We start from the raw sequence: 17,415 nt of genomic DNA on the forward strand, positions 1-17,415 counted from the left end.
GTACGGCTTTCAGTGCAGTGGGCCTCCTTACAGATGCCTACAAGTATGTATGAAGTCAATTCATGAAGAGGGTATGACAATTGTAAATACATATGCACCCAACATCAGAGCACCTAAATATATAAAGCAAATATTAACAGAAATGAAGGGAGCAATCAACAACAATACAATAATTAGTAGGGGACTCCAGTACCACAGTTTCAACAATGGATTGATCATCCAGACAGAAAATTAATAAGGAAACATTAGACTTAAACTACACTTTAGACCAAGTGGACATAACAGATAGAATATATAGAACATCGTATCCAACAAGAGCAGAATACACATTCTTCTCAAGCACATACAGAATATTCTTCAGAATGTCGTTATGTGTAAGTCTTAGTTAATGTTGTTCAGTGTAAGTCTTAACAAACTTAAGATTAAAATTATATCACGAATGTTTTCTCCACAATAGTATGAAATTAGAAATCAACAACAGGAGGAAATTAGGAAAGTTCACAAATATGTGAAAATTAAACAATATGTTTCTGAACAACCAATGGGGCAGAGAAAAAATCAAAGGGGAAATCAAAAAATATCTAGAGACAAATGAAGATGGTAACGAGATTAAATCTATGGGATGTAGCATAAGCCGTTTTAAGAGGAAAGTTTATAACAATAAATGCCTACATTAAAAAAAAAAGAGAGAGAAAGATCTCAAATAAACAACCTACCAGTATATATGAAGAAACTAGAAAGAAAGAACAAGAACTGAGGCCCAAAGTTGGTAGAAGGAGAAAATACCAAATATCAGAAGAGAAATAAGTGAAACTATAAAATGTCGATTAAATAAATTGATGAAGACAAAAATCAATGGAAAGATATGCCATGTTCATAGATTGGAAGAATTAATATTAATATTGTTAAAATGTTTATATTATCCAAAGTGATCAACAGATTCAATGCAATTCTTATCAAAATTCCAATGACATTTTTCACAAAAAGAGAAAAAACAACTCTAGAATTCATATAGAACCACGAAAGATCCTGAATAGCCAAAGAAATCTTGAGCAAAAAGAACAGTTGGAAGCATCACACTATCTGATCTCAAAATCTACTACAAATCTATAGTAATCAAAACATCACGATACTGGCACAAAAAATGACGTATAGATCGATTGAACAGAATAAAGAGCCCAGAAATAAATCTATGCATTTTACAAATGATTTTCAAAAGTGCCAAGAACACACAATGGGGAAGGAACAGTCTTTTTAGTAAATGGTGTTAGGGAAACTACATCTCAGAAAAATGAAATTGGATCTTTATCTCACCTTATATGCAAAAATCCACTCAAAATGTATTAAACACTTAAACATAATACATGAAACTGTAAAACTACTAGAAGAAAACATAGGGGGAAAACTTCTTGACATTAGTCTGGGCAAAGATTCTTTTGTATGACCCCAAAAACACAGGCAACAAAAGAAAAAATACATAAATGGAATTACATTAAACTAAAAAGCTTCTACATAGCAAAGGGAATAGTTAACAGAATAAAGAAATAACTCACAGATTGGGAGAAAATATTGTGACACACACATCTGATACAGGACTGATATCCAAAATATATAAGAAACTCAAGCAACTCAACAACGATAACAAAAAACAAATAATCCAATTTAAAAATATATTTCTTAAAAGAAAACATACAAATGGCCAATGGATATATGGAAAAAATGTTCAACATTACTAATCATGAATGAAATCCAAATGAAAAACACAATGAGATATCACCTCACACCTGCTAGGATGGCTATTATGAAAATGACAAGAAATAACAAGTGTTAATGAGAAGGTAGAGAAAGAAATTCCTTGTACACTGTTAGTGGAAATGTAAATTAATACAGCCATTATGGAAGGCAGTATGGCGATTCCTCAAAAAATTAAAACTACCATGTGACCCAGCAATCCCACTACTGAGTAGCTAAAGGAAATGAAATCAGTAAGTCAAGGAGATATCTGCATTCCATGCTCATCGTAGCATGATTCACAGCAGCCAATATAGGGATTCAGCCTAAGCACCCAACAACAAATGAAATAATAAAGAAAACTATAGGGAACCAGCCCCCACATCACCTGTGGGTACTCCGAGTTTGGTGGCAACAAAGGATTGAGAAAAAGACAGATTGAGAGTGAAAGTGGGACCAGGGGGACATCACTTATTACTGGAGGCAGTGAAGGCCCTGAGCTTAGGTTTATCACAGTGTTTATTGGTTGCAATCACTTTGATCTATAGGGTAGGGGTGGAGTAATGGTGGGGTGAGGGTGACGTGATAGTGGGATGAATCAGTGAGCCGGAACTGAATCAGTGAGCCAGAACTGGTATGTCATTCTAAACACGGATAACAGTGACATTTTGGGAGTTTCACAAAACAAGAGCATGTGGTTACTGGCTGTTACCTATGTGCAGCTGGTGGAATGCAGACCTTACAAGGAGCCTACAAGTCTGACTACATTATGGTGCTACGAAGGGGTTTTACATCCTTGAGCACAATGTTTATGGTAATAGATCCTAGGTCACCCTGCACCAGAACATGGGGCATGGAGAGGCCTCCTCCTCAGAGGCCTCCCACAGTTTGCTACGGTTTGACGTTCCCAGTTTATATGTTACTCATAACCAAGTTATGTAGTCATTCTGTAAGTCCTTTGTTCTTTGCTGCTTCCCCCAACAGAAAACATAGTATATATACCCAACAGAATATTATTCAGCCTTTAAAAAAGGCAATTCTGTCATTTGTGACAACATGGATGAACCTGTTGGATGAAATGCTGTGATACATCTGATCAAGGCTTAGGAGCCAAATATATAAGTAATTCAAACAACTCAATAACAAGAAAAGAATGTGATTAAAAAGACATTTCTCAAAAGACATACAAATGGCCAATAGGTATGTGAAAAGGTTCTCAACATCACTAATCATCAGGGAAATGCACTAGGGAAATTTTGGTCAAAGGATATAAAATTTCATTTAGGTGGGAGGAAGAAGTTCAGGATAACTATTGCACAATATGGTGACTATAGTTAATAACAATAAGAAAGTAGATTTTAAATGTACTTACCACAAATAGGTATTAGAGGTTATAGATATGTAAATTAGCTTGATTTGGTCATTATACAATATATTCATATATCAAAACATCATGTTGTACACCATAAATATATACAATTTTTATCTGTCAATTGTTTCTTTTTTTTTTTTTGGAGACAGAGTCTCATTCTGTTGCACCTGCTGGAGTGCAGTGACATGATCTCAGCTCACTGCAACCTTCGCCTCCTGGGTTCAAGAGATTCTCTTGCCTCAGCCTCCCAAGTAGCTGGGATTACAGGCACCCTGCCATGATGCCTGGTTAATTTTTATATTTTTAGTCGAGACAAGGTTTCACCATGGATGCGAGCTAGGTCTCAAACTCCTGACCTCAAGTGATCTGCGCCCCCTCAGTCTCCCAAAAGTGCTGGGATTACAGGCATGAGCCATTGCGCCCGGCCTTATTTGTCAATTGTTTGTATTTCCATAATAGGTAGAGTTTTCAGTAAATATATGTGAATTTCCACCCACTAAATACCTTACTGATGACTTTTACCTGAGCTAAACCACAATAAATTAAGACAGAAGAAATAGTTCCTTCCAGATTTGCTTCAGATTTTGCAGAGTCGGGAAATAAGTTCACGTCTTTTCAAACTCCCACAAAACATAACACCAATTAGGGGTGTGCTCCTAATTATCAAAATGGAGAAGAGAAGACAACTCTTCCCAGTCATAAGTGTCAACAAAATATGATGCTCATGTCAGCCAGAATGGAAGTTAACTTCCCATGGGAAACAGTGGCAAGATAAATTTTAAAACAAAGACAAAAACCAATTGGTTGAAGAACCAGGTTGGGAAAATAATGATTACAGTTCTATTCTCTACGTATGTGGAAAAACTTGTGAAAATAAAAGCCGAAAAAGTCTCAGAAACATCATAACCTGCCTTGGCATAATAGCCCAAAACCATGATACCAAATTCCTATTCTTTAATGAGCTGATGAGGTTTATTATCTTCCAAGGATGGAAGTGAAGAATGACTCATTCGTCATTCAAAAAGGTAATAATGAGCCTGACATTGCTCCACCCAGACCCATTTCTCAGATAACCACCAACCTGAGGGCAACTGCCCTCCTACAGGAATGAGCCTAGCAAAGTGAGTTACTAATTAGAAAAAATCACCCAATTATGGCAACTTGCTGACACTGGCAAGCCATGTTTTACTCTATGTAGGCAGAATTTCATTCAGAACACACGTGGGACTTGTCTATAAAAAGGCAAACAAAACCATTTAGGCAAGAAGGCACTCCATTCTGGCTTTCACAAATACAGCTCTGCAACGTATTTGCCCTGATACCATGTCTCTTCGACTTTCCAGTGGATCCAGGAGGTCCTGTTCTCGTCCCGCCACAGGATCACTCAGGCTCTCTGGTGGTGGAACCAGCTTTGGGGCTGGAAATGCTTGTGGCATTTCAGGGATCGGAAGTGGCTTCTCTTGTGCCTTCGGAGGCAGCTCATCAGGAGGAAACGCAGCAGGAGGCAATCCCTGTGCCGGCTTCACTGTGAATGAGGGGGGGCTCCTTTCTGGCAATGAGAAGGTGACTATGCAGAACCTTAATGACCGCCTGGCGTCCTACCTGGACAACGTGCGTGCTCTGGAAGAGGCCAACGCTGACCTGGAGCAGAAGATCAAGGGCTGGTACGAGAAATTTGGGCCTGGCTCTTGCCGTGGTCTTGATCATGACTATAGCAGATATTTCCCGATAATTGATGACCTTAAAAATCAGGTAAGAAATCATACTTCCCAATCATTTTCACGTACCTTTATTTTTAAATTTTCCTTTCTTCATTAAATTTTAAAAACATTTATTATTCCTACTTGTGATTTCTTAAAGAGAATTCCAATTTAGCATTGGAAATAAGCAAGTAGATTCAATTGGTTTACTTCATGATAAAAATGTCTATTTCATATCTATTATTAACTTTGATTTTTTTCCATTTCCTGCTCTTTAAAATAAAAAACACTTTTTGTTCTTTACTGATTGTGATCAACTGCCTTTAAAAAGTCAAATTCCCATTTCTAGATCATCGCTTCCACCACTAGCAACGCTAATGCTGTTCTGCAGATCGATAATGCCAGGCTTACAGCCGACGATTTCAGACTCAAGTAAGTAGACTGCCAGAGTGAAATGAATTCATGGCAATTCATGCAAAGCATTAGATTAAATTTACCAAATTTGATCTAATTACCAAATTACTTATTCCAAAATTATAAAACACTTGAATTTCACATAAACAGGATATTACTTTTTTATGCTTTGACTATTAAATACAAAGCATGAACTGCTATTAAAACGAGCGCCCAATATCCTAGTTCTTTTTCTGTCAAATACCTCAAAGTGGAAACAATAATTATTATAATTATTATTGTAAAACAAACTTTGAAAATGTCTCTTGTGGCAAAATCTTCAAAATTCCAAAATTCTAGCATTTGTAGATCAGCCACTATGTCTACAACCATGTGACAAATTAGGAAATCATTAACACTCTTTAAGGTATGAAAATGAGCTGGCTCTTCACCAGAGTGTAGAGGCTGATGTCAATGGGTTACGAAGAGTTTTGGATGAAATAACCCTGTGCAGAACAGATCTGGAGATTCAGTACGAGACCCTGAGTGAGGAGATGACTTACCTCAAAAAGAACCATAAAGAGGTAAGAGCTAGTCATCTACATTTTATTAGATCATACACTTAACCTCTCCTATAAAAAGCTGGTGCTGAAGACACATTACATTGTCAGAAAGACATGAGGGCTGAGCTGTCTTTTTAAGTGTCAGATTCTTTGTACAGATTCACCCTTGCTCTCTCATCAGGTTTCCTATGGGAAAAAAAAAGGAATCATGTTTTCCAGACCAATCAGGGTTGTAAGAGCAGTGCTTGGCTAGGTAATTATAGGTAAGTTAAAATGATACACTTAGGAGATTACATCGAATTAGATAATATAAATGTACTTTAAGGATATCCTAAGAAAACTAGATCTAAATTTCTATATGACTGTGGTAGATTTAAAACACTAAAACATTTACTTCATGCACATATTAAGTATACATACATAACACTAGTACATATTCTTAATAGGTATGGCTATAAAAATAATGAGACTGAAATTAAACTATTATACCAGAAATTATGCTTAATCATAAACTTCCAGAGTGGTCATTGTTGGAAGCTAAGTTCCAAATTTTATATTGCAGCAATTACATCTTTAAGATTGCTTTCAGAGGCACTGTTTTCCAAAAGGGAAAAGTCTTTAACCTTTGAAGCTAAATTTGACGTTTTTAAATAGCCAAAAACCTCCATGGTCTTGGCAAATGCTTAAAACAGAAGATCAAGCTAAGAATCCTACTTGATTAGTCATGAGCCTGTCTTATAACTACTTGAATCACATTGATTTGACTACATGGATTCAAATATGGTTATAGCTCATGGTGTATAATAAATTTTTGATGAATTAAAAGCAATTCATCAAAAATTTATTATATATATATGGGGTTGCCTGTAAGTGAGGCATTACAAAAATCAAAGACATATATATCTTTTTTTTATCTTCTTCTTTTTATGCTTAAACCAGGAAGTTTTCACTAAATCCTCAGATGTAAAAGCCATATCTGTAGATAGAGAGGACGTAGGGTCAACCAGAAGGAAAGAAGGCTGGAATAGCTGAGGGACTCACTGCAGGGAGGAATGAAAACCTTAGTTACCATCATGAAGACCAATTCATGAATGGGGAGGAGAGTTTTGGCAGCAGACATAAGCTAATGGGTGGTATTCCAATTTACACAGTCTTCACAGTGATGCCTGCCATTCACAATCTTAGAACTGACTCACACATTCTAACAGCATGCAGTTCAGACAGGATAACGTGTAGACTTTGACTACAACATAAATTCCAGCTTCCATGATGATGATAATCGTAATAACCAGCATTCATTTAGCATTTACATGCAAGGCAGTATCATGGAGTTTTATTAATATTATTTGTTCTTTGACTTCTTTTAACAACTCCGAGAAGGATTTTTAATTATTGTCAATTTTCAAATAAGTAAATAGAAATTTAAAGAGGTTAAGCAACTTTTCCCAAACTCGCCAGCCACTATAGGGCAGAACCAAAATTCACACAGAGATTTCTGTGACTCCGAAGTCCAACGTGATACTTACTGTAATGTTCCTGTATAGACTTAATAGACAGCTGGGATTCTTTAGAGGGTGATGTTCTTCCCTGAGGGGTACACACACACACACACACACACACACACACACACGCGTGCGCGCGCACACACACGCACCACTTATTTATTTATTTATTTATCTATAATCATTTCAATTGTTCAGAATTATTCAAACTCGGCCCTTCAACCATGTTCATGGCTGTGTTCAGGCTGTAGCTGAATTGAGACTGCATCAAAGCCAGCCCCTAGTGGAATGAAGACCAGTCCACAAAGGTGGAGAATAGAATAAGCGATGGAGGATCATTCATTTTAAATGTTTAAAACTTTCATTTGGAAAAGGAATTAAGACTCATTCTGAGTAGTAGAACTGAAACTGATCAGTTTAAGTCATAAGAGCCGGAGTTTGGCTCACTCTAATTTGGAACTCTGGAACAATTAAAACTTTTCCAGCATGAAACAGGCAACTTCGTAAGGTTGAAATCATGGTCTTTGAGAATTAGGTCAACGGTACAGGAAGTATCCCATGTGGTGGGAGGGGGCAATGTACAGCCTGGGAAGGGAAAGCCAGAGGAACTCTAAGTGCCCTTCCAAAGCTAAGCTTCTAGACTTTCCATGAGACCCCTGCACAGCTGAGCTGAACACTTTTCTGCCTCTAGGAAATGCAAGTTTTGCAGTGCGCAGCTGGAGGCAACGTGAACGTGGAGATGAACGCGGCCCCGGGGGTGGACCTCACGATTCTGCTGAACAACATGCGAGCCGAGTACGAGGCCCTTGCGGAGCAGAACCGCAGGGACGCGGAGGCCTGGTTCAACGAGAAGGTGACTCTCGTCCAGAGAACAATCCCTTTGCGTGTTACTGATATTCACGAAAGTAAGATTTGCTCCTTCACTTACGTCGTTTCAGAGCGCCTCACTGCAGCAGCAGATCTCCGAGGATGTCGGAGCCACAACCTCAGCCCGGAACGAGCTGACTGAAATGAAGCGCACTCTTCAAACCCTGGAAATTGAACTTCAGTCTCTCTTAGCCACGGTAAGAAAAGGACAACTTGTATTTATTTATTTATTTTTGTTTTTGAGATGGAGTCTCACTCTTGTCACCCAGGCTGCAGTGCAGTGGCGTGATCTCGGCTCACTGCAACCTCCGCCTCCCGGGTTCAAGCATTTCTCCTGCCTCAGCCTCCCAAGTGGCTGGGATTACAGAGGCACGCCAACACAGCCTGCTAAGTTTTGTATTTTTAGTAGAATCGTGATTTCATCATATTGTCCAGGCTGGTCTTGGACTCTTGACCTCTTGATTTGCCTTCCTCAGCCTCCCAAAGTGCTAGGATTACAGGCATCCACCGTGCCTGGTGAAAAGAACCATTTTTTACCATCTCCTAGGTCATCATGTTAGATACTTGCCAGCTGGTTTTAAAAACCTTAACAATGTTGAAAATATGTCCATATATATTTTTATAATTGTCTTAAAACATAAGGAAAGAATAGAATTGTATAGCTGACAGCTAAAACAACACGAATGCCTTTAGGTCTATTCTACCAAAAGGAAGGCTTTGCTCATTTTTGAGCAGTATCAGAGTCTTAACTTTGTGTCCATGTGAAATCTAAAACGTAAAGTTAACAGCGGGAGAAAATCATATATCAAAGAAATTTTTGCTTATCTGCATCTCTCCATCTCAGGTTCTCTTTATTGCTTCCTGACAGAAACACTCCCTGGAGTGCTCCTTGACAGAGACCGAGAGTAACTACTGTGCGCAGCTGGCGCAGATCCAGGCTCAGATCGGGGCCCTGGAGGAGCAGCTGCACCAGGTCAGAACCGAGACTGAGGGCCAGAAGCTCGAGTATGAGCAGCTCCTGGACATCAAGCTCCACCTGGAAAAAGAAATTGAGACCTACTGCCTCCTTATAGGAGGAGATGATGGGTAGGTAAAATAATTTACATGGATGGCGTAATATACTGAAATCTGCTTGCAAGTTAGATCCCACTTTCCACTGGAAAGTGGACATACTATGGCTGCATGCATTTATTATCACGAATGCTAAATACTGAATATAATACACACTCGACTGCCAAAATACAAATTAACATCTTCACAAACCAATATGCAGTAGGCACTGAGTTTCAGGTATGAAAATTTAAAATATCACTTCTAGAGTGAAAAGAACAAAAGGGAAGCTAAATGGAATTTCAATGTGTGGACCAGGATTCTGACTCTAGAAATGATTTCTGGAGCTCAGCACTCACACAATCATGTCTTCATAGCACTGATAAAGTCCCAAGGGCACAGGTCCAAGAGTCTAGAGCTCAGGGTTGTTAGGAGCAGGAAGCTTCCTGAATTCACAATGAAGAGCATTTTCATGACCCCAGAAAGTTCTTCTGTGCCCCACTTCCCTTGGCAGTTACTTTTTTATCCATTCTTGATGTTAATGTAAAAGGAATCATACAAAAAAATATATATCACTTCTTAACGCTGAAGCAGAATGAAAACAGTACAATCTCAGAGAAAACTCCACTTAGAAAAAAATATCTTGTAATTGTCTAACTGCTGAAGCGATCTACACCACTCTTCCCCACCTATCATCAAATCCTCCCTCATTGACTAGAGCCAAATATAAGTCCCTACACAGCTATATACGCTTGTCACAATTCATAAACCTGCACAACTTAGAAGGGTGAATTTTAACATAAGCTGTATAAATACACCCAGTGGCATGTTAGAACTGCTGTTACCATCTCATGACAGCCTTTTCTGCAATTTCTTCCTAACTCCTCACTTAGTCATTTGGTAACTTAAGATCAGCCATGGAGAAGGTATTCATACCTCTACAAAAATTGGCAGATGCTACAAATCAAATACTGGGTTACACAGTTGAAACTACCAAAGAGCTAAAGAAAACCATATGGTGAATCTAGAATTGATGGGATTCTCTCTAAATCACCCTCTTCTGTAATGTTTTCACAGAGCCTGTAAGTCTGGAGGTTACAAATCTAAAGATTATGGATCTGGAAATGTGGGAAGTCAAGTCAAAGGTAATTGAAATGAAATGTTATTATGTTATGCTACTTTTTTAAACTTTTTAACTTTAATTTTAGGTTTGAGGGTACGTTGGAAGGTTTGTTACATAGGTAAACATGTCATGGAGGTTTGTTGTGCGTATTATTTCATCATCCAGGAATTAACCCCAGCACCCAACAGTTATCTTTTCTGCTCTTCCTGTTTCCACCCTTTCTCCTCAAGTAGAACCCAGTGTCTGTTGTTTCCTTCTTTGTATTCATAAGTTCTCATTATTTAGCTTCCATTTATAAGTGAGAACATGTGGTGTTTGGTTTTCTGATCCTGCATCAGTTTACTAAGCATGATAACCTCCAGCTCCATCCATGTTCCTGCAAAAGACATGATCTCATTGTTTTTCATGGCTGCAGAATATTCCATGGTGTTAGGGCCTTATCCAGTCTGTCACTGATGGGCGTTTAGGTTGATTCCTTGTTCTTGCTATTGTGAATAGTGCTGCAATGAACATTCACATGCATGTGTCTTTATGGTAGAACGCTTTATATTCCTCTCGGTATATATACCCAACTACTTCATTTTTTAAATGAAAAGCTTGATTGTTCTTATATTACCATGGCTTGGTAAGAATAGATACAATAAAGATTTGTAGTGGATATCCGTGTGTGCTAGATGTCTAATGTTAGTGATATGTGCTAGATCACGAGGCCAGGAGTTCGAGACCAGCCTGACCAACATAGTGAAATCCCGTCTCTACTGAAAATACAAAAATTAGCAGGGTGTGGTGGTGGGCACCTGTAGTCCCAGCTACTCAGGAGGCTGAGGCAGGAGAATCATTTGAACCTGGGAGGCAGAGGTTGGGGTGAGCTGAAATCGCGCCTCTGCACTCCAGTCTGGGCAACAGAGCAAGACTCTATCTCAAAAAAATTAACTAACTAATTAATTATTTATTTATTTCAAAAAGTAACACGTCACCATGTTTTTTCCTAACCAAGTAATCAAAATTATTTACCAAAAATGAGTCTAAGTATTTGTGCTTACTGCATAGTTCACTCTATATGCAAATCCTGTTATTCCTTTAAATGATATAATTTCTTATTCATCTTTTTTTAACTATATAAAATCTCCTTTTAAATTTCAATTTTCAGACTCAGCCAAAGCCATAGTGGTTAAAAAAGTTCTTGAGGAGGTAGACCAACGCAGCAAAATACTTACCACCAGGCTCCATTCATTGGAAGAGAAATCTCAAAGCAATTAATTTGCGATGCAACAGAGAACATACGCCACATACCCCCTGAGAAGAAAAGACATTATGTACCTGTCCAGAAAAATGAGCACCTCTAAGAAAAATGTCTGTCCTGTGGTCTTTCTGTTACTTTCTCTTTCTGGGCAATCAATAACAGTGTCTCCCCATTCATCTGGAAGAATGTCTCACACAAATATGATGACTCATTTGATTACCCTTCAGAAATCTGTTGTCAACTCTTTGTATTCAATAAAACTCTTCTTTAGCAGGTTGTCATTGGTGATGCTGTCTTTTCTTTAGAATGTTTATGTGTGCAGTATAAATATATGAACACCTAACAGCTTTTATTTTTATAAAAACTCTTTTAAAATAATAATTTCCTCATAGGTTTTCATAAGGAGTACCCAAAATTCAAACTGAGACAATTCAGAAAGAATAGAAATACTTTTATTTAAATCCCCAATCTGCCATACTTTGACATACTAAGAAGCCTATTACCTTTAATAATAACTAAAATGTATACATTTCAGGTTCTTCGTCTGTAAATGGAGATTATAAAAGTAGTTCTTTCAAATGGTTATTGTAGATTAAACAAATAAGTTGTTGCAAAGTGCACTTATGGGGTAAGCATTCGATAAATGCTAATACTTATTTTTAATACCCAATATTTATAATGATTAATTCTCAATCTCATCTTTCTCTTGGATATATATCTTAAATAATATTATAAATGTGTTAGAAGTTATAGCAAAAATTCTAGTTTAGAATCCAAGTTATAGGAATAGAGCCATCCACTTCTATTACAAATTTGTAGCTAGTATTTACAACTCTGTTGACCAAGAAAGATTTATCTCTACTAAAGGGAAATAAATTAGAGTAACTAAAAACATAATTTCCTCGGATCAGATATTACCTCTAGATACTTAGTTGACCCTCTATCCTGTATGGATGGATTATGCCTATTATAATCTATTCAAAAAAATTGGTTTCAGGCTCCACTTGAAAATAAGGATATTGTAATTATCCCCGAATTGTTTTTATTACCTTCTTCTGATACAATCTTAGCACAGGCCACTAGAGCCAAAATGCCTAATTACGTTCTTCATTACATTATGTGAAACAAAAATCTTACAATCTCAGAGAAAATTCCACTTAGAAAAATAATCCTGTAAGTGCCTAAGTGCTGACGCGATTTGTACCAGTCTTCGCCACCTATCATCAAATCCTCCCTCATTGGTATGGTCTGGCTCTGTGTCACCACCCGAATCTCATTTTGAATTGTACTCCCACAATTCCCACATGTTATGGGAGAGACCCGGTGGGAGATCATTTGAATCATGGGAGCGGTTTCCCCCATACTGTTCTCATGGTAGTGAATAAAGATCTGATGGTTTTATCAGGGGTTTTCACTTTTGCATCTTCCTCATTTTTCCTTGCCACAGCCATGTAAGAAGTGCCTTTCACCTCCTGCCATGATTCTGAGGCCTCCTAGTTATGTGGAACTGTAAGTCCAGTTAAATCTCTTTTTCTTCTCAGTCTTCATCAGCAGCATGAAAATGGACTAGTACACTCATTGACTAGAGTGATGATTAAATCCTTACACAGCTATACATGTCACAATTCATAGATCTGCACAACTTACAAAGGTGAATTTTAATATAAGTTGTGTAATACACCCAGTCATGTGCTAGGACTGTTACTATCTCATGACAACCTCTTCTGCACATCTCCTCCTAAGCCCTCACTTAGTGGTATCACTTGTAGCTTGAGGTCAGCAATGGAGAAGGTATTTACACTTTTGCAGAAATTGGCAAACACTACAAATCAGAAATTCTTCCTCCTCTGAAAGCTGGTTATTACACATTTACCAGCACATCACTGATTCTACTCCAATAAAGATGACTTTAAAAGATGACTTTAAACATACACACACACAATGGTTTATCTCTTTATATATATATTTATATACAGAGAGAAAGAAAGATGAATACACCACTACCTTTCTTAAAATCCTCCAGTGGGATTACTTGAGGCCAAGAGGTTGAGGCTGCAGTAAGCAGTGATTTTCACCTTAGCCTGGGTGAAAGAGTGAGACCCTGTTTCAAAAAAAAAATTCCTCCAGTGGATTCCTGATGTACCTAGTACTAAGTTTAAATATTTTCTTATGGCCTGCAGAGCCCTATGTGACCTGGTTCTGCTTATCTCTCTTTTCATATCTTACACCCTCACATTCCCCCTTGGCCCTAACAATATTGCCCTCCTCTTATTCCTTGGATACAGCAGCTTATTCCTGCCTCAGAGCCTCTGTATTAGCTGTGCCCCCGCCTGAAATGCTCTTCCCCAGATCTTCCCATGGCTAATTCCTTTTGATTGTTCTCCTCAGAAGAGCTGTCCCTGACCACTCTAGCAGAAGTCACTAATACATCACACTGCCTTACTTATTTCAAAACCCTCATCAGCACCTGAAATTATCTTGTTTATTTATTTCATTTCTTATTTGTTGTTCCTTCCTCTGCACCACAATGTAAGCTTTCTAAGGCAGGCTTATGGCCCATTTTCTTCAGCATCATATCTCCAGCAACCAGACGGTGTCTGGCATATGGTAGGTACACATTAAATATTTGTTCAGTGAATGAATAAATATACACATCTAAAACCAGAAGAAGTATTTTATATTGGAAACATGTAGGACTGAAGTTGGTAATTAAAACTATAAAAGCCCAGCACTTTGGGAGGCTGAGGCGGGTGGATCACGAGGTCAAGAGATCGAGACCATCCTGGTCAACATGGTGAAACCCCGTCTCTACTAAAAATACAAAAAATTAGCTGGGCATGGTGGCGCGTGCCTGTAATCCCAGCTACTCAGGAGGCTGAGGCAGGAGAATTGCCTGAACCCAGGAGGCGGAGGTTGCGGTGAGCCGAGATCGCGCCATTGCACTCCAGCCTGGGTAACAAGAACGAAACTCCGTCACAAAAAAAAAAAAAAAAAAAAAAAAAAAAACTATAAAAGGTCACGGCTACAATGAGTCAGGTGTCTCCCTCTCCCTAACTAGTCTGTAAGCTTTTAAAAGGAGAGCTACGCTACACATCCCTGACCAGCTTCTCATTATACAGCAAAGCCTGTGCCTTGCACCAACTTGGTCCCCAGTAACTGTTCCAATGATGAGTTTTTGAAGAGTGAAAGTCTTGGCCTGAACGAGGAGACTCTAGGCCCCCTGAGTGACCTTTCGTATTTCTCCGATGGCAAAGGAAAAAAGTAGAGAGGCCTGGACGGGTCCCTGAGGAGAGAAAGGGAACATAATAGGCTCACTGGGAAGACTAAGGCCCTGTGTCCTTGTGTCCTCCAAGGTGAGGGGCCTGGAATATCGCACCAGAAGCCAGTCTTCATCTGGAATGAACTACCAGTTATCTCCATTAGAGAGTAGAGAGTTGGTAAGCTTTAGTGAAGGAAAAATATATATTGAAGAGAATGGATGTGATAAGGATGTACATCTATAAAATAAAAAAGAGGTGGAGTCATGTTCTAAAATGGAAATATCAACATTTAAGCAATAGGTAGAGGAATGAAAATCTGTGAAGAACAATCGATAGGAACAGTCACAGGGGTAAAAAGGAGAATCAAGAGATGATACAGGAGACTTGGCTTCAACTGGTTCTCCTACTGGAAGCAACTAAAATTTCTGGATAAAATTCTTTTAAAATATTTTTTAAAATATTAATTGGCCAGGCACAGTGGCTCATGCCTGTAATCCCAGCACTTTGGAAGGCTAAGGCGAGTGGATCACCTGAGGTCAGGAGTTCGAGACCAGCCTGGCCAACATGATGAAACCCCTTCTGTACTAAAAATACAAAAATCAGCTGGGCGTGGTGGTGCACGTCTGTAATCCCAGCTACTCAGGAGGCTGAGGCAGGAGAATGGCTTGAACTCAGGAGACTCTGTCTCAAAAAATTTTTTAAAGCATTAATTGGTACGAGGGAGCAACGATTGGGCTGGTGGCACGTGAGTAAAAGAATTTACCAAGACAGTAGTAGATTTAAAAAGGCAGACTTGGCTGGGCACGGTGACTCACACCTTTAATCCCTCCCTTGGAAGGCTGAGGCAAGTGGATCACTTGAGGTCAGGAGTTCGAGACCATCCTGGCCTACATGGCAAAACCCCGTCTCTACTAAAAATACAAAAATTAGCCGGGTTTGGTGGCACGCACCTGTAGTCCCAGCTATTCGGGAGGCTGAGTCGGGAGAATCACTTGAATCCGGAGGTGGAGGTTGCAGTGAGCTGAGATCACACCACTGCACTCCAGCATGGACTACAGAGCAAGACTTTGTCTCAAAAAAAATCTCAAAAAAAAGCCAGATTTATTAGAGAAAGTAGGAAAATACATTGCGAGGAGGCAACAAGCAGGATCAGCAGAAGCAAAGCTGACTGCAAAGAAAGAAAGGCTCGCTGGAGATTTTGTAGAATGGTGTTTATGCTGTCTGTTGAAGAGGGCTTTGTGTAGTATTGATAATGCAAAGCTCGCGGTGACCTAACTTGCAGGTGTCTAGTGATAGTTGGGTGCAGGAAGATTGTGAGTTATTTGTGCAGGAGGGCTATGAGTCCTGGACCATGAAGAAAGGCAGACTTGTAGCTTATCTGCTTTGTCTTTTTGTTTTTTTCCTGACTCCTCCAGCCTGACTCCCTTTCCCTAATTAGGACCCCACATTAATGAGCTGTAATAACAAGGAAAACCCTGACCAAACACTATGTGAATTAGGGAACCCAGAGAGAAAAGGAGAGATCTGAAGATGGCTTGCACTTTGAGCATTTGCTGAAGCTCTGAACTTGGACGTCAGTGTTTATGACCCCACAGAGTATGAAGGACAGGAGATAAAACGTAGCACCTGACTAAGATGGGGAGTATAAACAGAGACCCTTCCTTATAGGTGTTAGCCCCAAAAAGCTACACATGCAGTATAAGCATGACCTAGAAATAAACTCAGCCCCCTGCCAGAGAACTGCAAAGAAGGTTTCCTGTCTCAACCACTGGCATAAAAAGAAGAGGGAAAACTAACTCTGACAATATATGGTTATAAACCAAACTTTGGATAGGGTTATAGCCAAAATCCACAATATCTGGCTGCATGAAAATAACTTTAAGCTGGGAATTTACTTTAAGAGGGTTTCTAACCACTGGTACCTCCCTGGGGGCCTAACAGAAGCAAATGCAAATTCTTTTGATAAATCCACTATCATTCCAGGCCTCAAATGATTCTCATGAATAAAATTCTAAGGAAAATTAGCTGTTGGTAATCAGAAATTGCTAAACACAGGAAACAAGGTACCATGAGCAAGAACCAATAGAAACAATTTTAAAATATAGAGCATAAAAATGATCAACATGCTTTTAAAAATAAAAGAAAACCTTGAAAACATGAGCCGAGTCTAAAACACTATAAAGAATGACTAAGGATATTTGACTAAAAACAAATATAAACTTCTAGATATAACAAAAGTAAGAAATAACATTTAAAATATCAATGTTTAGATCCAATAGTAAATTAGACACAGTGGGAGAGAGAATTAGTAAATTGAAAAGTAGACTGAGAAAATTATCCAGACTTCAGCACAGAGAGAAAAAATTAGGTAGGTAGGTAGGTAGATAGATAGATGGATAGAAGATAAGATTAAGAGAAGCATAAAAGAGGATAAAGGATAAAAACAAACAGCCCTATAAAAATAGCACAAAAATTTGAACAAGCTCCTCACTGAAGAGGAAATCCATACATTAAGTAAACATGAAATATACCCAACCTTATTAGTAATCAGAGAAATGCAAATTGAAATCACAGTTAGCTTCCATTTCACACTTCCCATTTGATACAAGAA

General features: G+C 38.6%; 1 protein-coding gene across 1 annotated transcript; it reads left to right on the plus strand.

Moving 5' to 3' along the window:
- Positions 1-4,366: 4,366 nt before the first annotated feature.
- On the plus strand, positions 4,367-11,821 carry KRT25 (keratin 25). The gene is made up of 8 exons (XM_012452079.2): positions 4,367-4,855; positions 5,153-5,235; positions 5,624-5,780; positions 7,953-8,114; positions 8,200-8,325; positions 8,997-9,214; positions 10,256-10,323; positions 11,452-11,821. The coding sequence occupies exons 1-8, from the start codon at positions 4,427-4,429 to the stop codon at positions 11,559-11,561; spliced, it is 1,353 nt and encodes a 450-aa protein (XP_012307502.1). The 5' UTR covers positions 4,367-4,426; the 3' UTR covers positions 11,562-11,821.
- The last annotated feature ends 5,594 nt before the right edge of the window (positions 11,822-17,415 follow it).

Source organism: Aotus nancymaae, unplaced genomic scaffold (assembly GCF_030222135.1).
Source record: "Aotus nancymaae isolate 86718 unplaced genomic scaffold, 86718_ANA_hifiasm-v0.15.2.pri h1tg000089l, whole genome shotgun sequence".
Lineage (NCBI taxonomy): Eukaryota > Metazoa > Chordata > Mammalia > Primates > Aotidae > Aotus > Aotus nancymaae.

Bases quoted from the DNA above. Each gene is read 5' to 3' on its own strand.
- KRT25 (XM_012452079.2), top strand. From the start codon at position 4,427: ATGTCTCTTCGACTTTCCAGTGGATCCAGGAGGTCCTGTTCTCGTCCC. The intron at 8,115-8,199 runs GTGACTCTCGTC...ACGTCGTTTCAG, and splicing joins AGGCCTGGTTCAACGAGAAG to AGCGCCTCACTGCAGCAGCA. The intron at 9,215-10,255 runs GTAGGTAAAATA...ATGTTTTCACAG, and splicing joins CTTATAGGAGGAGATGATGG to AGCCTGTAAGTCTGGAGGTT.